At 35.1% G+C, this 24672-nt stretch overlaps 3 protein-coding genes across 3 annotated transcripts; 1 reads left to right on the top strand and 2 right to left on the bottom strand.

The window, feature by feature from the left end:
• Positions 1-747: 747 nt before the first annotated feature.
• On the top strand, positions 748-1688 carry LOC107688255 (free fatty acid receptor 2-like). Its single transcript, XM_016485880.1, has one exon. It carries the CDS (start codon positions 771-773, stop codon positions 1686-1688), a length of 918 nt encoding a protein of 305 aa, XP_016341366.1. The 5' UTR covers positions 748-770.
• Positions 1689-2730: 1042 nt separating this feature from the next.
• On the bottom strand, positions 2731-5966 carry LOC107688201 (lens fiber membrane intrinsic protein-like). The gene is given in 5 exon segments (XM_016485804.1): positions 2731-3089; positions 3170-3304; positions 3392-3541; positions 5791-5947; positions 5949-5966. Coding segments are annotated over 5 exon segments (522 nt in total). The 3' UTR covers positions 2731-3027.
• A 4988-nt stretch (positions 5967-10954) lies between these two features.
• Positions 10955-23423, bottom strand: LOC107688275 (V-set and immunoglobulin domain-containing protein 10-like). Its single transcript, XM_016485897.1, has 12 exons — positions 23281-23423; positions 21255-21575; positions 19905-20177; positions 18750-19016; positions 18282-18527; positions 14904-15179; positions 14160-14252; positions 13853-14068; positions 12767-12871; positions 11494-11534; positions 11336-11419; positions 10955-11262 (listed from the first exon to the last, which is right to left on the bottom strand). The coding sequence occupies exons 1-12, from the start codon at positions 23330-23332 to the stop codon at positions 11200-11202; spliced, it is 2037 nt and encodes a 678-aa protein (XP_016341383.1). The 5' UTR covers positions 23333-23423; the 3' UTR covers positions 10955-11199.
• Between the last annotated feature and the right edge of the window lie 1249 nt (positions 23424-24672).

The following is a 24672-nucleotide window of genomic DNA, read 5'->3' as shown; positions in this document are numbered from 1 at the left end:
ACTTTCATGTTTAAATAGATTTGTAGGGCTGTTCATTAGTGTTCAAAGAAAATTGCATTGAAAAATATAAATAAATTTTATTAGATAAAACTAAATAGCATCGTTTTTTTTTTAATGTATTTATTATTATTTTATCTTATATGTTTTACTTTTTCAGTGCAACTTCCTGTGCATGCAAGTCATGGTTTCAGACATTTTTTCAGACTTACATTGACTTCAAAATACATTTGTAAACCACTATAGCTGTTTATTAGTGTTGGCTAAATCGATTATGGGTGCGGCCATTTGTAAATTTTATGGGTCTTGCTTCAGGTCTCATTGCCTCCCAGCTATTTTTAGCTGTACAAAAGCACTTTTTTTGCTGCTTGATATTGCATATTGGTATTATCTTAATTCTGAACACACTGGTTTGTAATGCAAACAGTTTTTCCATTTACTGCATGTTGTTATTTCCTGATAGCGGCTAATTAACCGGAAGTCTCGCCCACAGACTCTTAAAAAGGTGCTTCACGATGCCATAAAATAACCTTTTTGTCTAAATGGTTCCATAAAGAACCTTTAACATCTGAAGAACCTTTCTGTTTCCCAAAAGGTTCTTTGTGGCGAAAGAAGGTTCTTCAGATTATAAAAAGGTAAGAAAGAGATGATTCTTTGTGGAACCAAAAATGGTTCTTCTATGGCATCTCTGTGAAGAACCTTTTAAGCACCTTTGGCTTACTTTGTTGGATAAATCTCATTTTGATGTTTTTCAGAGTCCATTCCCATGCAAAATGATAAACCACTGGGTGATTTTAGCCGTCTACATCCTGACATTTCTGATCGGCCTTCCTGCCAATCTGCTGGCCATTTGCACGTTCTTTAAGAAACTGGGTGACAAACCCAGTCCGAATGACATCCTGCTCTTCAACCTGACAGCTTCTGACTTGGTCTTCCTTCTCTTTCTGCCCTTCAAGATGTACGAAGCCGCCGTTGGCATGAAATGGTATTTATCCCAGACCCTGTGCTCCATTGCCTCTTATGTCTTTTTCACCACCATTTACACCAGCTCCCTGTTGCTCATGGCTATAGCCATTGACCGCTACATAGGGCTGGGGTTTCCGTTCAAGTACAGACTATTGCGTAAGCCACTTTACGCAACAGCAGGAAGCGTCATCATCTGGCTGGTCAGCGCTGCCCATTGCAGCATCGTATTCATCACTGTCCACATGCCAGATCTGAACGCCACCCTTCCCAAAACGGTCTGCTATGAAAACTTCACAGAGAAGCAAAAGAAGATCTTGCTACCATTTCGACTCGAAATGTTTATGGTTCTATACATACTGCCGCTCTTAGTTTGTATCTTCTGCTATATCAACTGCATCTACATCCTGTACAGCAGGCCTCATATAAGTAAAGAGAAAAAGCAAAGGGCCATTGGCATGGCGTTGTGCACGCTCACCATCTTTTTACTCTGTTTTTTACCCTACAACTCGTCCCATCTGGTGGGTTTCAGCAGCTACAACAGCCCGTCGTGGAGGTACTACACGCTCCTGCCCACCACCCTCAACACCTGTCTGGATCCGTTTGTGTTTTACTTCTCCTCCTCCACTTTCCGTGAAAGCAAAACTGTTTCTTTACTTAAGAGGTGGTGTTTTAGACATAAGAAGACCAAAAAGAGTGCAACTGAACTTGGGATTGTGGCAAAATGAACATGACTTCATGCAAATTGCAAGATCTTTGTATTAATTTAATAACTTTAAATATTCATTCATTATTTAAGGATTGATACATTTATTATAGTTATTTTCTACAGTTTGGGGTTGTTAAGAATTTTAAATCTCTTTATGTCTCTTATGCTCGCCAAGGCTGTATACAGTAAAAATCTGAAATATTATTGCAATTTAAATCAACTGTTTTCTATTTCAATATAATTTGAAATGTAATTTATTTCTGTGACGCAAAGCTGAATTTTTTTAGCGTCATTACTCCAGTCTTCAGTGTCGCATGATCCTTCAGAAATCATTCTGATTTGCTGAGTTTCATTAAAATACTCTGAATATTCAACCATTTCCTGTGGTGGTTTTGGAATTTATTTTTATTTTATTTCCACCATCATGGAAAACTTAAATACTAGGGAATTTTAAAATTGTAATTTTTAAGCCGGAAAATGTAATAGAAATGCCAAATTACTTGCCAAAATGTTTTACAAAATTATTCTTAATATTAAACTTTTTTCCTGGTCAGTTTATGGATATTATTAAAAAATGTGATACATCTTAATAAAGTCGTAGAAATCTCAAATTAAATGCCAAAATGTGAAGAGTTTCACCAAAATATTATAAATATTAAACGTTTTCCTATAGCTAAATTATGGATGTTGTCAATAAAATCTGAATAATATATCAAGGAATTTTAAAATGTATCTACAAAAATATTAAATGATATAAAAAATTAATAAAACAATACTATTAATTAAAAATATATAATAATAATATTAGTAAAGTTTTTTGTATGTTTATTTCTAAATTAACAGTGACATGAAAGTGTTTCATTAAAATATTCTGAATAATTTTTTTTTTTAAATAACTGAGTTTCCACCATCATGAAAACCTAAAAATATCAGGGAATTTTGAAATGTAATTGCCGTTAAAACCTCAATATAGTCATAGAAATGTCAAATTACCAGCCACAATTCTGGCCTTCCTTCACTAATTAATGTCAGTCAATAAATAAACAGAATGACATCGAATGATGAGAATAATCTGAGATTTTATTTGAGATTTTGTCTCTCTGTGCATGAACAGTGATTCAGTTTTATTCAGGATTGTGTGATTTATTTTTAATCTTAAATGTGCATCTGTTGGGATAGAGACTAAAGAAATCCTGAGGGAAAACCTGCAGAATCAGAACGTGGCGTATTTTATCTTTCTGCCAACTTGCACTGGTACTTTTTTAAGTGGGATCAGATTACCAAACACCTGTATATACTGTACATGTTTAGACACTTGAGTGTTTGCTTGAGTTTCTCGAAAACGTTCCTCTTGCGTTTTAGCGAGGGCCGGCCACTCTGCGGCATTCATGCATCCTGTAGGCACACATGTAAAATATACCTGCAAAAACAAAACACACGTTCCATGAGATGAACAAGACTTGCTGGAGATCAAACAAAAAAAAATCCACCTGTACTGACCTGCAAAAAAGGTAATGAGCAGAGCGACCCAGCCCAGAATGTAGGACCATGAGAAACGCCAGTCGCCGAAACGCTTCCCGAGGAAGTTGACCGTCACTCCGGTGTAGATGGCCATAGCGAGCAAAACAAAGAGCGCTAGAGGAGACAAAAATGAAAAGTTCAGACGACTTCTTGTGTTCATTATCTACCTGTATAAGCAAAAGATGCAAAGAAAAGACTTACTGGAGATAAAAAACATGATCCCCGCAGTGAAGGAACGGTTGAATCGCTCAAAGGCGGAGAAGTGAGCGAAGGAGAGGATCCCTGTGATGATTCCCGCAAAACACGACATCGCTGAGAGGATCATGAAGGCCCGGGTCGCGTTCCAGTAAGCTGCAATTAAAGGCAAAGAGAGAAACAAAGAGACACATGGACAGTTTCGCTCAGACTGATGGAGAAACATGTAAGGACCTTTTTAACAATGATTTGCACTGAACTTCGCAAATTTGGGGAAACTGCAGGCTTTATCTTTGGAAGGAGGAAATAGGGCCCGAGCACCACAGTGCGAGGACCCTATTGGAATTGCTCAGTTTTTTCTTCTCCAAAATGAATCTCATTTTTGAGGGCCTAAACATGCTTGAAAAATGTATGAAACTTTGCACACGCGTCAGAAGTGGCGAAAATTTACATCTGATATGGGTTTCAGAAGTGGGTGTGGCAAAATGGCTCAATAGCGCCACCTATAAAATTTCAACGAAGTGCCTCTTGAGCTATGTTTCTGATACATGCATGAAATTTGGTGGACACATGTAACACACCAATACCTACAAAAAAGTCTCCCGGTATGATGTCCGAAAACCAACAGAAAGTCTGTTATTTTTAATTTTCTCGGCAAGTTTTGTGCCATTTTTGCCATTTTCAGGCATTGTATTTAAATGAACTCATCCTAGAGATTTAAACCAATCAACACTAAATTTGGTCAGTGTAATCTAAAGCCCTTTGTGATATTAAATTGCGCAGATCTAGAGTTTTCGTTGAAGGGTGTGTCTGTGCCGGCGTGACAAATTCGATTTGTTTGACAAGACTCCTGTCCTGAAGAGATCTATAAGCCCATATTCAGTCAGTCAAAGCGCCACCTGCTGGCAACAGGAAGCGACATGCTTTACGCTGTAACGAACTCCTCCGAGAGATTTAATGACATCAACATTATATTTGGTCAGTCTAATCTAAAGGCCTTTGCGATGTTAAATGGTGAAGATCTTGAGTTTTCATTGAATGGCGTGTCTGTGCCGGCGTGACAAATTCGATGTTTCGGCAACTCTGCCCCAAACTTCACACGTTTCATAGGAGTGCTGTCCTGAACACTAGATATCTAGAGGCTAGGGCTGCACGATAAATCGCATGTGATTATCATGCGCATCTCGTCAGTAAAGCCAGTTCTGTGATTAGTAGTAAATCTCCCTTCACCTGCTTTCAGATGGAGTGGCATTTAATACACAGAGCCGTAGTTCGCTGACAAGATACGCAATATCGCGTTCATCAGATATGAATCGTATTCGATTATGAACACGATATTGCGCAGCTTGTCAACGAACTATGGCTGTGTGTATTAAATGCCGCTCCATCTGAACGCACGTGATGGAGATTTACTACTAATCACAGAACCGGCTTTACTGATGAGATGTGCATGATAATCACATGCAATTTATCGTGCAGACCTACTAGAGGCCAAAATTCAGTTATATTCATAGCACCACCTGCTGGCAACAGAAAATGACTTGTTTTACACTAACTTAAACATGCAATGTCCGATCTGCCCCAAATTTCACACATTTGATAAGACTCCAGGCCTGAAGACATCTAAACACCAATCTTCAGTTATAATCATAGCGCCACCTGTTGGCAACAGGATACATCATGCTTTCAACTAACTCAAACATACCATGTTTAATCTGCACCAGACTTCACATGTTTGAAAAAAGTTCTGGCCTGAAGACATTTACATGCCAATATTAATTTATAGTCATAGCGCCACCAGCTGGCAGCAGGAAGTTTTTTTTCCCCTTTGTATAGTCCAATTTTTAAAGGTCTTTTATTTTTACATTAAGAAAAATTATAGTAAACATATTAAAATAACAATAATAATAATATGTTTCTATTAAGAAAAGAACAAATTTTGTTTGTTTATTTGAAAAAAAAAATGGCAAGCAAAAAATGCTGACAGATTCATTAAAATATTTTGAATATTCAACTTTTTACTAGGTGCATTTTGTATTTTTCTTTTTTTTTTTTAAATAACCAAGTTACCATCATGGAAAACCTAGAAATATCAGGGAATTGTAAAATTGTAATTTTCAGGCCAATATATATATATATATAAACATATACTGGATTTTTATTTTTTTTGCTCAGAAACGGCAAGTAACACATGGAATTAAACATGACATTTTAAAGCAGAAAAACTTGTAAAATGTACTCCAATAATCTTTGTTTTATTTAAAACTTCGAAAAATCATTTTTCACAGTTTATGTGCATGAATTTGGGGCGAGACTAAATGTTTTTTCTGACTAATGAGAGAGCGTGTGTGTTTGGGAAACATGTTTGAACACGGTCAGTGAAGTAAATAATGTCTGGCACTCACCGATGCTGTCGGTCTGCATGTAGCATTTGCCAGACATGCAGTATCTCCACAGGCCCTGGTGAGTGAAGCTGCCAGACAGTCTGTATTGCATCCAGTAGTCCGTCGCCGTGGAGACCACCAGCAGGATGTTGCCCACGATGGCACAGAATAAGCCCCCTTCCCATAAAGCTGTACATCCTGAGGAACTAAACGCACACATTACAGTCAATTACACACACAGAGATGCTCCATCATGCACAATATACACAGGTCAAGAACATACCCTTCACTCTTAAAAACAGAGGTTCCAAAAGAACCATTTTTGTCTCCCCAAAGAATCTTTCAATGAATCGTTCTTAAAATCTTTTTTTTTCTTAGTGTGAAGAAAATTGTAATAATTTAAAGAACCTTTTTCCACTTTTGTGCAGTGGAAAGTTTCAGTGGATGTTAAAGGTGCTGTATGTAACATTTTTTGGACTGTACTAAAGCATAAATATACCATAATATGTTTAATATAATGTTTTCAGACATTTAGGAAACACGTTTACAAGTTTACATACTTGTTTCTCCAAAAAACAATGCTACAGCCTTTTTTCTACTGTGAAATGTATGGAAACCCATTTCCGCCACTGAAAAAAAAAATAACAAAAGGTAATTGTTTTTTTCCTCACAATTCTGACTTTTTTTCTTGCAATTGTGAGTTTATATCTCACAATTCTGACTTTTCTCAGAATTGTGAGAAAATTGTGCAATTGCGAGTTATAAAGTACAATTCTGACTGATATGTTCTCAATATTGTGAGTTTATATCTCACATATAAACTCGCAATTCTGAAAAGAAAGTCACAACTGCAAGATAAAAACTCGGAATTGCAAGAAAAAAATAATAATTTTCGCCTTATTTCTCAGAATTGCAACTTTATTTATAACACACAATTGCGAGTCAGAAAAGAAGTCAGAACTCCGAGATAAAAAGTCGCAATTACTTTTAAAAATTTTTATTCAGTGGCGGAAATGCACTTCCATAGTAAAGTGTGTTCTGTGTCGCTATGTCTATTTTTGTTTTGGTCTGTGTGACTCCGCCCACTGCCAGTTTAACCAGTAGGATTTTGACGGGTTGCCAGTTGGCGGAAAACACACCGTATTGCAGCCATGGAAGCCAGCAAATCATCTGGGTCAGATATCACAGATTCAACCCAACCTAAAAAGCATCAGCATCCATCTACAAAACTCGATGACCAGAGGAATATAAACACCGATATATCAACCCAACAACAAAGTTAAAGGCTCGTCGCCTGCTGTTGTCAATCGTTCCTGTTGATTGTCCTCAATCTGGCAACCTGCGTGAGCGTGTAGTCTGGGAAGGAGGGAGCGGGAGAAACAACCATCTCCAATATTTTGTTTTTTTAACCTAAATATGCTTAATTGTCACAATGCCAAAATATGAAAAAAATTATAAAATAGCCTGCGTTTTCTTAATGTAAAACAGTTCATTTATTTTCTTTGTATAGTTTGTAAGATTAAAGTCTGACAACATGCTTCCGACTTACATTAGTAGAATGTTCAGTATTTCAAATGTAACTGATGACATCATCAAAATATTTCTATAGTGAATTGTAATTGTAGCCTAGAATCAATGTCAATTCAATAACTGGCCTTGTATTCCATACATAGGCCTATATTTAGCTCAAACAGCAGTATGGTGTTAGCAACATAAAGGTCATGGGTTCGATTCGCAGGGAATGCATGAACTAATACAAATGAGTATGCAGAATCCAATAAGTTGCTTTGGATAAAAGCATTTGTCGAATGCATACATCTGATTTTAAGTATTATATGTTGTGCACAGCTGTCATATCAACAGCTCCGATTCATTTACACAGAAGCTAAGAAATAGGCTATTTTACATTCTTTTACTATTTTGCATTTCCTTTATGAAAAGCAAATGTAGTGTGCATTGATCACTCGGAAGTTTTATTCCTCACAAAGCCAGATTGACATCACGGTTGTACATGCATTTGCAATTTCCTATGTTTTCACAGTCCACACACACCACAGTTTACACAAGCAAAACAGCATCAGCTACTCGTACATCGGAACATGTGACATCATTAGGCTACTTCACAGGAAGGACTAAACACCATTAAGCAAGTAGTTAGAAACACAACGCCAAACTGCAATGCCACAAAACAATATGTAACATGTAGCAATAGAGCTGGACAACAAACTCATTCATGCAAAACAGCATGGGACAACAAACAGTGTGTCCAGTGTGTACCAAAACTACAGTAACACCTGGAAAAATGACCAGCTATCATTAGGATCTCTACATAAGAGCCTGAATGCAGATGCTTCAAACTATACAAGCTTCATTTTATGCATGGTTGCTTTTGAAAAGTGCAATTCATAATGTGACACAAGTATGTTGCATTCTCAGTATTGCCACAGAGGGCGCTCTAGCATAAACAGTTAGATTGGCTAAATATGTGAAAACTCTGTATATAAAATGTTGAATAATATTTTTAAGATATAAACTACACATAGCCTATGCATGCTGTGATTATGACTCATGCTTAAATATCCTGCAGATTAAATCGGTGTAAACACCCATTCTAATCTTCTGCAGACCTTGTTCAATGTGTGCATTTCAACATAATACTCTACATGAAGCTTCTGCATGATTGCACGACATTGCCTGGGACATTGTGTTTCATATGCGAATAAATGCAGTTTATATTTAAAAAACCAATGAGTGTATGCATGTGTGTGTGAAATGAAATCAACTTCTCCTTTCATTAAAGCAGAATGATGAATAACTAAACAAACAAATAAAATAAGTAAATGCTAAAATTACAAAAAAAATAAAAAATTAAATTCCTCATAATATAATCTGTAATGAAACATTGTGTTTCATATGCGAATAAATGCAGTTTATATTTAAAAAACCAATGAGTGTATGCATGTGTGTGTGAAATGAAATCAACTTCTCCTTTCATTAAAGCAGAATGATGAATAACTAAACAAACAAATAAAATAAGTAAATGCTAAAATTACAAAAAAAAAATAATTTAAATTCCTCATAATATAATCTGTAATGAACGTTTTTGCATTTAATTCTAAAGGAATTTTCATTAAAAGTGAATTTTTCACTCCTCACAACACATTGAAGGTTTTAATAAAGTAAAAATAAAAAAATGCATTTTTAAAGATGATTACATACTTTCATCCAAGTTCCAAGAGTTCTATTTATTTATTTACATGATAATATAGTTTGTAATTAAATATTTTGCCTTTAATTATAAAATAATTTTCACTAAACGTGAAACTTCCAGTATACATGAAGACTATAACATTTTTTTTATTAAAGTAGAAATAAAAATTTTTTTTTTTAAAGATTACATTTTTAGTTTTGATAGTTCAATTCAAATTTTTCAGTTTATATGTCTGATAATATACAGTCATTTGTAATGAAGGATTTTGTTTTTACTAAAAGTGAGACTTTTGTTCACTACTATACACAATGACTTAAAAAAAAATTAAGATGATTACATCCTTTCATCCATCAAGTTTCAAGAGTTTACATATGGTTTGTCAGTTTGAAGGGCCTCCTCACTAGAAACGGCAACAAACGATCACATTTATCCTGAAAACCATCACAAGTGTGAATTAGTCAGTGACTGAGATGTCCGAGGGATCCTTACCTGAGGTCTTCAGGATAAATGAACCTGCTTAAGTATTGACCTTCCCAGAGGGAAACAGAGAGAAAGTGGGACCCGCAGCGAGCGTAACGTCAAAAGGACGAATTTACAGGCCGAATTCCAAAAAGTTATCCTCTCTGCTTTTCTGTCGATGGAGGCAAAATCCTTTAAAACAGACCACACAGAACAAATGCACTTGAGCTTGATGCTGTGGGAGGCACGTGACCGTTGCACGCTGGCCGGGTCCGCGCTCGGGGTTTGGAGGGGGAAGGCTCTTTTTGTTGTTGTACTGGCTGTTCTGGAACTGTGATGTGCAGAGGCTTGCAGTACTGCTGCGGTCAATGCAACATGCTGAAGCGCACACTTTCATTCAGCCGTGCATGTGGTGACACACCATGAGTGGACACATGATGGTGTCGCTTATGCACATTTTCACTCCCATCACATGTCCATGACTCTCTTTTGACAGTGCCGCAATGACTTTGATGTGATAGATGGAAATGGCTTATTAGTAAATGTTTTTATGCATGAGAAAATACTAATGTGGCTACAGTGCAGTAATAAAAAAAAGTAATGCAAGATCAGAAATCTTCTCGGATAATATACCACACTGTGAAAAAGATTTTTCTAAGTTGTAAATAAAACAAAGATTAGAGGGTGTATTTCAAGAAAATTCTATTTCAGTCTCTCTACTGCAAAATTTCATGTATAATTCAATGTTAATTGATGCTTCTTTGTTATTATTTGTGAAATCTACCAGCAATTTCTGAATTAAGAAGTGTTTCTGTTTTTCAGTGCATCATATTATTTTTGTCTGATCATTCTGAAGTTTGTATGGAAGAAAAGTTTAAAATTAAGTTCAGAAAAAAATGAAATGCGGGTTCTTGCTCTTTTAAGTATTAAAAATGTCTCAGATGTTTTATTCCTTAAAAAAAATCCCCTAGAGAAATAACGTCCATAGCATTCATTAAGAGTACAGATCTATAAAATGTACATATTATTTGATTTTTGATAATTTGATAAGAAACGTGATAAGAGTTCATTTTGAGATCTCTGACTTTTTAATCGGAGCAAAGTTTAACATTGCCGAGACTCTGAAACACCAGAGGAGGTTACTGATATTTTTTAGGAAAATGTCATTTTGAAAAGTCATTTATTTGATCAAAAATTCAGTGAAATATTATTACAGTTTCAAATAACAGTTTTCTATTTGAATATATTACGTAATTTATTTCTTTGCTGCAAAGCTGAATTCTCAGCATCATTACTCCAGTCTTCAGTGTCACATGATCCTTCAGAAATCATTCTAATATGCTGATTTGCTGCTCAAGAAACTTTTCTGATTATTATCAATGTTAAAAAAACAGTTGTGTTGCTTCATAGTTTTGTGGAAACTGACACATTTTTTTCAGGATGAATAGAAAGTTCAAAAGAACCGCATTTATTTGAAATAAAAATCTTTTATAACATTATAAAACATTGACCAATTTAATGCATCCTTGCTGAATAAAAGTATTCATTTCTTAATAAAATTAGTACTTTAAAATAAACGACAGAAACGTTGTCATTTTGATACAGTGCTCACATGTGAATTTAAAATACACTTAGACAGAATAACAGAATAAACGGTGCCGGAGTAACTGTGGTGCTCATGTGGGTGACACTGGTTCACGTCTGGGCTGCAACATGTCAACAACTGTCCTGGATAAGGTTAAAGGCTCAAGCTCTCAGAGTCAGACGGTGGTGGCCATTCTCACGCTTGAGTTCACAGACGGCAAATGAGCCGATCGCTCAGGCTGCAAAACATGGAAGAACAGTCAGGAAACACAAAAGGATGTCACGTATCGCTGAAGCCGAGTCAGTATGTACCTGCTGATGTCTGTACTCAGGCGGTGCTTTCAGTCTGGCTCTCAGCAGACGATGAGGGTTCAGAGTAGACTGAGAGATGACGGCCTGAAGAGACAAGAAAGACACTTCAGAGAACATGAAGAACAAGCTCACAGTAACACAAAAACAGCCTCCTTTACCTTCTCCACTGCTCTTGATACAGGATACCTGGGGATTCGATCTGATGAGGAAAAGAGTCATTGAACAGACACATTTATTAGATCGAGTAAGCCGCATTTGAAGCCACGGCAAAATGCAACACACATCTGTGACTGCCAGGGTTATTATTGATTAATATTGAAAAAAATAATAGTTGCTTGAATTAAAATAAAAAATTTATTGTAAAGGAAATATAATATAAAAAAATATATATATTTCAGCTAGTTGCCAAGGATAACTAAAACTAATTGAACCAAAACATAATAAAAACTATTTACAGACATTAAACACACACACACACACACACACACACATACACACAAAAACAAAAGGAATAAAACTTTAACAAAAATAAAAATGAAAGCAGATAACACGAAAACAAAATCTAACTTAAAATATTAACAAATTATATTATACTAAAATAACCCTGGTGACCACACATTATTTTATTTATTATTTTATTAAGGCAGCAAACTGCTATTATTTTGTAACCAGAAACAAATACAACAATACTAATGAACTATAATTTATACTTTTTTTATATCTACATTTTACCACATACTATACTATTATACTATATTTTATAATTTGATTATTCTAATTATTAATATTAATAAATGAAGCTATTTATTGAACACTGCTATGAATCATTGTACTATTTATAAAAGCAATATGCATATGGCTTATAAACACTTTGCATAAAGGTCCTAAATACCATGTTGGTTTTTATTTTGCAATTTAATAATTCAATGTTTATTTTACTTGATAACTGCAAACATAAATTTAGCATTATGTATTGACTAACTGTAGATTTTGGAGATTGATATACTTGGGTATCAACTGATCAACATTTATGCATTTGGGAGATGATTTTATCTAACGTGACTTAAAGGCATATTTCACCCGAAAAAGAAAATTCTGTCATCATTTGCTCACCCTCAAGTTGTTCCAAACCGGTACGAGTTTCTTTCTTTTGTTGAACATAAAGGAAGATATTTTGAAGAATGTTAATAATCATATTATCCACAGTATGGAGAAAAAAAAATACTATGAAAGTCAATGGCCATCATTCTTCAAAATATCTTTTTTGTGTGTTTGGAACAACTTGAGGGTGAGTAAATGACGACAGAATGTTCATTTTTAGTGCATTCAAGGAATATGTTTAGCCAGTATGAATTGAACCCATGACATTGGCGTTGCAGGCACCATGCTCTACTAATTGAGCTTTAGACAGCTGGAGGAAGCATCACTCACCCCGTCTTCCGCAGTAGATGAAGGCCAGCACAATGAGAAGGACGAGAAGAGCGCAGGGGATTCCAGCGGCGAGCCCAGCGATAGCAGCTCCACTGAGTCCAGCAGCTGAACAACACATCAACACAACCAGCTTTACAAATCATACACTACCATTAGGGACAAATTTGGGATTAGTAAGATTTTTTTATTTTAAAGAAATAATACTTCTATGTAGCAAGGACGCATTCAATTGATCAAATGTGATTACAAGACAAGATTTCTATTTCAAATAAATGCTGTTCTTTTGAACTTTCTGTTCATTAAAGAATCCTGAAAAATAATGTAAAAAGGGATCATGTGACACTGAAGACTGGAGTAATGATGCTGAAAATTCAGCTGCGCATCACAGGAATAAATTACATTTAAAAATATACTCGCATACTAAACGGATATTTTAAACCGTTATAATATTTCACAATATTTCTCTTTTCTAGCATTTTTGAACATGGGTAAGCATAAGAGACTTATTTCAAAAACGTGTTTTTTGAACATTAAAGCATGTCAACATATTCTGTTACACCAAATACACAAAATAATGATCTTTAAAATAGCATCATATGACCCCTTTAAAAATCTAACTGATCCCAAACGTTTGAACAGTAGTGTATATTTGTAGTATGCATTACATAATTACATTACATATGCAGATTTTAGTTTTTCCTGATCCCTCCCTCTGATCCTTAAAATTAAAAAGGCGTTTTATTTTTTTGGCTGGAAGACTTTTATGTAAATGGTCTGTTCACATGGAAAATGAGCAACAAGGCTTAGTTGCACAAACACACAGGTTCAGGTTTGCATTTGGCCTGATGTTTTTTTTTTAATTGCTATATTCTGCTTAAAAAGCTGCATCCCACTGTGACAGATTCATTAAAGTATCAGTGCAGAAATAAGCTGTTAAACCATTTTTACTGGTTAATTTCAATCAATGGTATTTTTGGACTAAAGAGTTGTTGAAGAGAAGTTTTTTTCCCTCAAAAGATCAAGAAAAGTTTGATTCCTGATGATATGAGCCCTTTAACGCTTATTCAGATTTGTGATTCTCGTCACCTGGTCCAATCCGATGTTGCTCGGACTGTTCTCCTGTGGTTCTGCCGGCTTTAGGGATGATTCTGATGTAGTACGTGCATTCTGGGTGGAGTCCTGAGACGGTGGTGGCTCTGGCGGAGGCCGGCTTTGATTGGATGGTGCGGAAGTCTGATGCGATGCCGAGTTTGGGTTGAGATGGGCTTGAGAGCTCTGGGCCCTTCAACTGGATATCAAAGCCTTAAAAATACAATGCACTGATATGCCAACTATTTTCAATTATTCACAAGCAAAGCTTGAATGGAAGCAACACGTGATTATTAGCAGGTACCTGTAGTAATGGAGGTGAGAGGAACGTCCCACGTTAGAGTTACTTCTGTTCGATCATTACTCAGGAAAACACTCGAGTTTGAGATTTGAGGGCCTTAAATTCAAAAAAAGATTGAAATGGCATATTTTGAGAATTGCATACATCAAGATTTACTGTGGATTAATAGAATGAACAGAACTCAAAAACATGCACCAACTTTCAAACCATTTTAAAGTTTAAGTCTCTTAATTGCCCAACAAGACTGCATTTATTTGATTAGGAATACAGTAAAAAAATTTAATATTGTGAATTATTATTACAATTTAAAATAAGCATCTTCTATGTGAATATATTGTAAAATGTAATTTATTGCTGTGATCAAAGCTGAATTTTCAGCATCATTACTCCAGGCTTCAGTGTCACAGTGTCCTTCAGAAATCATTCTAATATGCTGATTTGCTGCTCAAGAAACATTTCTGATTGTTATTAATGTTGAAAACAGATGCACTGCTTAATACTTTTATGGAAACTATGACTTTTAATGAATTCAATGCATCCCTGCTGAAAAAAGTATTAATTTCTTTAAAAATAGAAAATCTTACTTGACCCTAAACTTCTAAATAGTAGTGCAGGCAGACAAAATGTGCCTTTAAAAGTCAATATACAGTGTGTTTTGTTTGCATTTTATCAAGTTTTCCAGTGGTATAGACTTTCGAAAGGTCAAAAACCCATTATTGCTAATGATAAACTATAACGGATCCATACCCAGCAGTGCAGTGTCCACAGTTTTATTGCCGAGAGGATTGATGGCAGTGCAGGTGTAGGTGTCGAGGTCTGTAGTGACATTAAAATCATAAATAAACAGTTGAGTTGTGTTTGTACTGATCTGGTATTTGGGCCCAGTTTGCAAGCGGTTTCCATCCTTGATCCAGTGCACAAGAGCTTGAGGTGTTGCTTCAACAGAGCAATGAATCACAACCAATGTCTGTTCATCTTGACTCATGCTGGTGAAAATTACTGGGAGGAAATCCACAGGACCGCCTGCAACATAATGCAATGAGATAAAGGTGCCGTTCCAATGCCTTACTGTCCTCAAAGCATCCTAATTGAAATGAATGAAGTGAACAGTTTGGAACACTCTACATAGGCAGCAACACAAATAGCACTTTTCATCTAAAGCCATCTTAATATATAAATAATAAATCAATGCATACGAAAGAATAAAAAATTATAAAAATAAATGCAGAAAATAAATATGCAAATAACAAAGAATAATTAATTCGGGACTTATTAGGAAATATTGTTAAATATTTAATTGAAAACAATTGCATTTGTTTTATTAAAGTCACAATATGTAATTTTCGCCACTAGAGGATTAAATGATTCGCTTCAATCGCAATGACTCACTTATTAAAAGGGATTTGCTGCCACCTGCTGGCGGTTTTCATTTCAAATTTCTGCTTTTTCTTTTTTTTTTATAGATTTTTTCTCATGTTTTAAATCATTTCAAATATCAGTATTCAACGTTTTATGTTTAATATATCAAAACATTATTTATGCATTTGTAATTGCAGGTTAAATGCATTCATGTCTTGCATTAAACAAAATACATGTGTGTAAATACATCTAAATGCCACTTCAGATGCAGCTTCTGTGTTGATTTCATTTGCTTGGTAACAGCCCAAATGTCTTATTATTCTAATTCCCTGATTAAATGTAAGAATTTGACTCAAAAGATAATGGACACTTCTAGAAAAAATGGCTTTATAAAGGTAAAAATGCCCATAAAATGTAAAAATCTGTTTAAACTTATTGGAAAAGATTAATTTCTATCAGTATGAACTGACCACCACACAGAATATGAAGAATATTAAAAACATTATGAGTCAGCTGTCTTCGGCAGTCCTTAAGGTACCAGCACAATAACACACTCAGCAAAATATCGTCTAATTATCGTCATCGATAAAATCCCAGAAAATATCGAGATATTATTTTTTGTCGATATCGCACACCCCTAGGATGAGTTAATGATTTATTAACGTTATAGAATGAAGCAGGGTGAGGCTGAAAGCCATCGAAGCGAAACGAGGCGCTGAACGAGCGCGACACACGGCTCGAAAGCAGCAGAGCTTTTATTATGCCACAGTCGACCGCTTCCGCTCCTTCCGGTCGTGCGTATGTGGGGTAAAGCAGCGCTGTTTTATCATACTAGATACGTTTGAACGTTCTGTTATTATGCTACTCTGTGCGGTCGTCACCGGTTTTCAACCCCAGGGGGGCGCCAGCACCTGTCAAGGGGGGTGCGAGCATCAGTTAATTCAGAGACGTTCCCTTGAGAATTTATGAATATGAGTTAACAAATCTTTAGCCATCCACTAGGGGGCAATCTGACTCCCACTGCTAGTCGACAGTTAGAGCAGAGTTGGCTCGAGTATCAGTCACGCTCAGTGTTGCCAAGTCCACGGTTTTCTTGTGGGATTGGGCTACTTTAACACTTGCCGCATTTTGTAGTTTTGGGCTAGTTTTGAGTAGCAATTAGGCGGGTTTTGTTGTGAAAACCTGGCAACCCTGGTCACGCTTATTGACAGTGTAAGATGATTTACGATTAGCTGTGTCGGAAATCCAACCACGGATTGGCATGTTGTTATCTCAGAAACAGGCTCAGCCATCACACTGAATCAGGTAAACTGGTTATATATTTATGTTTCACGAGTGAAATTAGACAAACTTGGGGGGGCGCATGTCCTAAAAGGTTGAAAATCCCTGGTCTAATAAAACGCACAACATATTAAAGCGTCTTTGGTGTTTCCATGTTTTCTACAAAACAAAACCGAGGGGTTATGACGTCATTGGCAGGCGACACAATGACACAACAGACATGGTCCGTGTCACTAGTTAAAATTGCTTATTTCTCTGGATTTAAACATTCTTCGAAACATTTGGGATAACGTAAGTACACAAGTCAGCAAAACATATAATCTAGTGGTTTTTGGATATTTTAATAAAAAAATCTTACATATTGTGCCTTTAAGACGTTTATTTCTTTTGTTTCCTATTTTTACTCTTTTTTCACTTATTTATTTATTTGTTTAATTATTTTGAATTTCTGCAGGTTTGGGCCTACAAAGTGGATGAAGTAAAAGAAATGTTGATTATAAATGTTATACAGTTTTAACCCACTAAGTGTGTGCAATGTATTTTTAGGCTTACTGGGGTATCATGTAGCAACACACTTAAAGGTGCAATGTGTCATATTTACATCGATCTATTGACAGAAATGCAATATAATATGCAATTCGCAACCTCACCGCTAGATGCCGCTAAAATTTACACACTGCGCCTTTAAACCAAACATGCTTGCTATTATTGAAATCCAATCTATTTTTCGGTGCGCTATTCGAATGATGCATTTCAGTTAAGATACAGTCCATGTATGAGAGGGATTTCTACAAATAAATAATATTCATCATAACTAAATTTGAAATATTAATAATTCTGAACAAACAAATTAATTGTACTTGGCGTCTATTAAATTTCCTTGCAAATTAAAATGTATGTTTTTTTTCTGAATGTATTAAGAATACAGTATACTGTTTATTTTCTATGTTCTATTTACACTACCAGTTAAATGTTTTTCAACAGTAAGATTTTTGATGTTTTTTTAAAGAATTCTCTTCTGCTCACCAAGCCTGCATTTATTTGATCCAGAAGTACAGAAAAAAACGGTAACATTTTTAAATATTTACTATTTAAAATAACTGTTTTCTATTTGAATATATTTTAAAATGTAATTAATTCCTGTGATTTCAAAGCTGAATTGTTAGCATCATTACTCACATGATCCTTCAAATATAATTCTATATAAAAATAGAAAGCACTTATTTTAAATAGTAAAAAGATTTCACAATATTACTGCTTTTGCTGTATTTTGGATCAAATAAATGCAGGCTTGGTGAGCAGAAGAGAATTCTTAAAAAAAACAAACATTAAAAATCATACTGTTCAAAAACTTTGAACTGGTAGTGTATACTAAATAACACTCACCATAAAATTACTCCACAATTCCACAGATTCCAAATGGAATTAATTTGTAACTTAAGTATCAATATTTCAAATTCCAGTAAGAAACAGAGCATGACTTACGAGGAATGACAATGCATTGTGTCCGAATCAGAGGATGTTCGGCTTTACAGATGATTTCTCTTCCGTTTAAGCTCTGAGTGTCGTTTATAGTCATACTGTAATTGCCGTATCCACTGGCATTCACGCTCAGGCCGGGAAACGACACCTGTGCTTCTGGAGCACCGCCTGGCCACAGACAGAGGAACTGCAGAGCTGCGCCTCCGTTCACAGCCTGCACTGAACACAGCGGCTCACCGCTGGGAGACTCTGACATGATGGAAAGAAGAAGAGAAATAAAAGCATAAAAGCCTCTCTACTGGCTTTCTAAAACCCTGTTAACTGTGGTAAAAAAATACATATAGCCTTGAATGGCTCAATGCATTAACAAACACTGTCAGCAGAAACATATTTACATGATGCACAACATCCTAACATGCTGGTATTCCCTGATTTTGCTTACAAAAGGACATTTGAATTGCAAACTCCTACCATAGACAACTATAGTGACGTTTCTCTGAAGTGTCGCCTCAGTTCTGGTGTTGATCATGACGCAAGTATAAACGCCGCTTTGACTCGTCTTAACATTGGTGAGACTGACTGTTCCTGTTGAAGACGTTGCAATGGACTCGCCATTGAAAAACCATGTGGCGGAGGGGGGCGGTTCACCCTCGGCCTGACAGGAGAGGAACAGAGACTCGCCCGAAACAAAGACTGCTTTTGTGGGACCGACCTTGAGAACTGGCATATCGGGTCCATCTAAGGGCAGCCGAAGAGGGAAAATAAGATGTCGGAAATGAAACGGGCTACTGTTGGGAAAGCCTCTTAAAGAAATAGTTCAGGCAAAGATGAAAATCTGCTGAAAATGTGCTCACCCTCAGGGTCATCCAAGATGTAGATGAGTTTGTTACTTCATCGAATTTAGAGAAATGTAGCATTCCATCACTTGAATGGGTGCCGTCAGAATGAGAGTCCAAACAGCTGATAAAAACATCACAATAATCCACACCGCTCCAGTCCATCAGTTAATGTCTTGTGAAGCCAAAAGCTGTGTGTTTGTAAGAAATCCATCATTAAGACTTTTTTAACTTCAAACCATTGCTTCTGGCTAAAATCTGAGTTCGTAATCCATAATAACATTTCCTCCCGTGAAAATGTCCATCTCCTGGTTTCCTCTAATATCAAGATCCTTTGACATATTCGTTTAGAGCTGTTTTTGCTTGTAAACAGTGCTTGATCTGTGCAGATTTCTCTCCTGACTCAGAAGTGATGTCTTTTTAACTGGAAGAAACAATATTATGGACTCATAATTTAGCTGGAAGCGATGGTTTGAAGTTAAAAACATCTCAATGATGGATTTGTTTCTTACAAACTCAGTTTTTCACTGAAGATGTTAACTGATGGACAGGAGTGTTGTGGATTATTGTGATGTTTTTATCAGCTGTTTGGACTCTCATTCTGACGGCACCCATTCACTGCAGAGCATCCATTGGTGAGCAAGTGATGGAATGCATTTCTCCAAATCTGTTCCCATGAAGAAACGAACTCATCTAAATCTTGGACGGCCTGAGGCTGAGTACATTTTCAGCAAATTTTCATTTTTGCCTGAACTTTTCCTTTAAATAAATGTAATCACCATATACTCACACAGCACTGTGATGTTCCAGTGTTGTGTCTCCGAGCTGAACGGGTTGGTTAGTAACACAGTGTAGTGGCCCGTGTCGTTCCTGCTGGGCTGGTTTATCGTGAGGTTCTTTCCGCTGATGGAATAATGAGATCCATTTCTTAACTGGAGTCCATTAAAGAACCACTGCACCTCTTTGGCCTCCCCTTGCACTGTGCTGTAATACAAGATAAAGCTCACTTCACCCTCAATGGCATCTCCTGGATCAGTGTGCAGGGATACATTCATGATGATATCTATTGAGACAGAGAGGCAAGCAATCAGAGATACATGGAAATGAATCACATTTACCAGCTCTAACAATGTTTTTGCTACTAAATATTAAATCAAAGACACTTATTAAAAGCTCTTTTACGCATGAGACAATTAACAATAGCTAAATAATATATTAACAGTCTTTAGGAAAATTAAAAGCAAAATCAAAATTAACTTAATTTTAGAGTCACTTAATTTTATTCACAAATACATAATGAATATTCGATTGTACTGCCCTGTTCTACATAGTAAGGTTTTCATAATTACATTAACAAACAATAAGAAACATAAATACATAAAATCATTAGTTCATGTACATACAAGTGTTATTGTAGTATCTTTAAAAAAAGTATTGTAGATTTTATTTACTGTATATTTTGAATCTGGTATATATATATATATATATATATATATATATATTCTGTTCTGTGTGTTTTTGTCCTATTCAGTTTTTTTTTCTATATGTCTATTTAGCTTTTAGACTTCCAGCCTTCATGGACAATTATATATCACTTATAAATGATTAAATACAAAATTAATAGTAGTTATTAAGCTTGATGTGGTTTGGAATTGGTAAAATGTGCTTGGAAAAAAAGGTATCATCAGAATATCAACGTGCCTAATAATTATGCACATGGTGTAATGACACTAAACAATAATTTAAGGCAACTGACTACAGTTCTTAAACTCAGTTCTTACAATAACAAAAAAGGTTGGTGTTTGTAAGATTTTTTTTTTTATTATAATTATTTATTTATTTATTTTTAAGAAGCCTTTATGCTCAATCAGGCTGCAATTATTTTATAAAATATACAGCAAAAGCAGTAATATTAATTTTTTTTTTTTTTTTTTTTTTTTTTACAATTTTGAAATAATTTAAACAAAACAAATAACAAAAATAAATCAATAAAATAAAATTAATTAACTAAAAAAATGACAAGGTTGCCAGGTACATTTTTAAACTATTACTAGGGTTTTGTTTTTTGGCCAACCAGGAATAATTATTGATCAACACAGATGATCTCAAAATAGCCAAATCTAATCTTATTAATACTCACCATAAACAAAGAGGTAAAATGTAGCGCTGACCTTTTCCTCCCCGATATTATTCATTTCCACAGTGTATGTACCATTATAACGAAGCGACACGTTCATGAAGGTGAGGGATCCATTGAGTTCTGGTTTAAAAACGCCTGAAGCAACACCTGAAAGTGAGCTGTTACCAGCGGTCCATTTGGCAACCAGAAGGCTTCCCTTAAACCACATGACCTCAGGATAAGGGACACCAGCGTGAGACACACTAAGGGTCACATTGGTGCCCACAAGAGCTTCAAGCGATACAGGTCCCTTGGGTGAGATGCTCAGATAACATACATTACCTACGAAAGGGGAGGAAAAAGCAATAACTGATCATGCAAAACTCTCAGACATGCTTTTAAGGAGGTTGCAAGCATGCAAAAAGAGCATCTATGATTTTCTGGCCTCTAAATATGGCTTGAGATCAGTTCACTCTACACTGTGAAAAATGACCGTGAATTTAACGGTAAAAAACTGTAAAAATGCTACAGTAAAAACCTGTTAAATGGTTAACGGTAAATTCCCCTACTATATACGGTGAAAAATTGTATTGGACATTACATGTATTGGACATTAATTTTACGGTAGTATACCGTTTTTGGAAGTGAAAAAGACCGTATAATTTACAGTGAATAACCGTAGATTTACATTCCCAGAATTCCCTGCGTTACATTTCAACTTTGATGTTTTGTTGTTGAAATAACTATGTTTCTTCTTAGTTTTTCTTATCAGTTTTGTATATTAGGGTTGTGTGTTACACCTAATGTTGTTAAATGAATGTTTATTGCATGATTTCAGTTTCATGTGTGTTACCATGATGGTGTTTAGTGTTTGTGTGAATGACACTGTGCACCTTCTATACATGTTATTATTTAAAAGCTGCTTGTGATGGGCTTTGGTTCATCATGTGACTTTCTCATCACCACCTGCATTTGGTGGTTATCAGTGTATTACAAAGGTACAAAACAGATTTCAGTACTTCAATAGGTTGGTATATTAACATTATATCAGTTAATGAAATTACGGTATTTAACTGTAAATTTAAGTGAAATCCGTAAAACCTAAAACGTTGCTACCGTATTTTTTATGGTAAAATTCCGGCAACCACAGCTGCCGTTTTTTTACCGTAAATTTTATGGATTTTTTTTTTTTACAGTGTACAGATTAACCCTGGCAGGATTTCAATCGACAACATTTACATCTTATTACTTTAATCACTACATGCAAATATGATTTTTATGTTATACCAAAAGTGGGTACACAAATTAACTAGATGTTACCTAAATAACTATATTAAGATATTATTATAAAGATATTAGAGTGGAATTCATGAACTTTGTCGAAAATGAAATAAACCAAAAGGCTTCAAACATAGATTGATAACATTTTACAATAAGGTTTCATTTGTTAACACGAACTTACAGCATTTATTAATCTTAGTTAATATTAAGTTCAACATTTACTAATGCATTATTAAAATCAAAAGCTGTATGTATTCTATAACATTAACATTTTTTTTAATCAACTAACATTAACAACTTTTAATAAATGCTGCAAAAACATATTGTTCAGTGTTAGTTCATGTTAGTTAACGCATTCATGTTAACAAATGAGATCTTATTGTAAAGTTTTAGCCATAAATTGAATTGATCTGTGACTGACAAGTTTTGTCTGCGGTGTTAGAAGGCAATAGTAATATTTCTGATCATTTTCTTTATTAAGTTGCTTTTTAAGAACAGAAACTATTGAAAAACTGACATAATTATCATATCACACCACATATTTAATAAGGATCCTTCAAAGAATCTTAAGGTTTTACATGTAATTTTAATTCAAATAATTGAGTCTTAGGTACGTTCTTTTCAGTTTTTGTAACGCCTATGACATTATAGTAGTAGTAGTAGTAAAAAATTTTACTTTTTTTTATGTTAAAGTCTGTCATTTACCATAAAATGAATAATAATTTTATGTTAAACGGTATATATTTATAGATTTGATTTTACTTACCTGTAATGAAGAACAAAAAAAGAACACAAATCAAACTAAACAGCGTCTGCATGTCGCCAAACTCAAACTAAACCTGTAGGTCTGTCAGAGCTTTAATTTTGAAGATGAAGTCGTATTCCTCTGATGATGACCAGGTGCGAAATCACTCAACATCGCTGAGAAATGTTCCCCAACTCCTCCGTACAGGTGAGCTTTACCTGGACAAAACATCCCATCAGTCACTTCAGAGCAATGAATAACATATATAATCAGAAATACACATGCTGATTTTGATTTCACATACAAAAGAAGTTCGCAGAAAACTGTGAAGAAGTAGGAGTGGGCGGGGCTTAGTGTCCTGGGATAGTTGGTTAACTCCAGATTTAGCCATTGTTTACTTGTTCCAAACCTGTATGACACCAACGTTCACGGTAATTGCATAATTTATTGTGTTTCACTGTAGAAAGTATGAAACATGCAGCTTTAGAACAACGCGAGGGTGAGAAAATAATGACAGTATTTTTTGATGAACTATTCATATAAATAAAAACTGCGACACATTGAACTGCACAAAAAAAGTCTTATACATACTATAGTGACTGAGGCAGCAGATTCCCTCTTTTATGTCAGGTAACAATCCGAGCAATTATTAGACTTAAGAGTTCTTAACCAGGTGTTCTTAATAAGACTTACAATGAAGACAAAACAAAGCATTCAAATAAACAATAAAAAATCAAGATTTCTTATTTTAATTCACCCCTTCAACCAATGTCTTGAAACATCTGAATATATGAAGGAAGCCTAATGTTAAAAGTGTGATTTCTAGACCTGTAAAAGTCAGGTCAATTATTAAAATCTCAATGGAGATTTTATTTTTTAAAAATATTAAAAAGAAAATATTTTATAGAAATCATGAGTACAAAATATTTGTAAAAAAAAAAAAATATTGTACAGTAAAGCAGACAAGGCCTTTAAATATTGTTGTGGAAAATGGAGTCAAAAAAAAATTGAGAACCTCCGACTGAAAAAAACAAAAAAATATATATATATATATATATATATATATATATATATATAAACACACACACACACATATATATATATATATATATAGAAGCTTTCTCCTCATTCACTGCTGAGATTATAAAAACTGTCTTCAGAATGCCTTTGAAGAGTAATCAGACACTGAAAGAGAAGCGAGATGAGAGATAAAGAAGAGAAGTGACCCACTGTGTCTTCATTCAGCAGAGCCCGCATGGTTCCCAGCACTGCCTTTGTTTATCAGTAAACCAGACTGGTGGCACATGACAACACTCTGGACATCTCTGTGTGTTTCCAAAATCATATCCCCACACAACAGGTTAGACAAGCTCAGATCCTGACATCTTGAAATGGACAAGTACACGTTGCCCA

The sequence above is a fragment of the Sinocyclocheilus anshuiensis genome, unplaced genomic scaffold, assembly GCF_001515605.1.
Source record: "Sinocyclocheilus anshuiensis isolate Anshui unplaced genomic scaffold, SAMN03320099.WGS_v1.1 scaffold1162, whole genome shotgun sequence".
NCBI lineage: Eukaryota > Metazoa > Chordata > Actinopteri > Cypriniformes > Cyprinidae > Sinocyclocheilus > Sinocyclocheilus anshuiensis.
The sequence above is the reverse complement of the archived record's forward strand: the minus strand, read 5'-3'. Positions and strand labels throughout refer to the sequence as shown.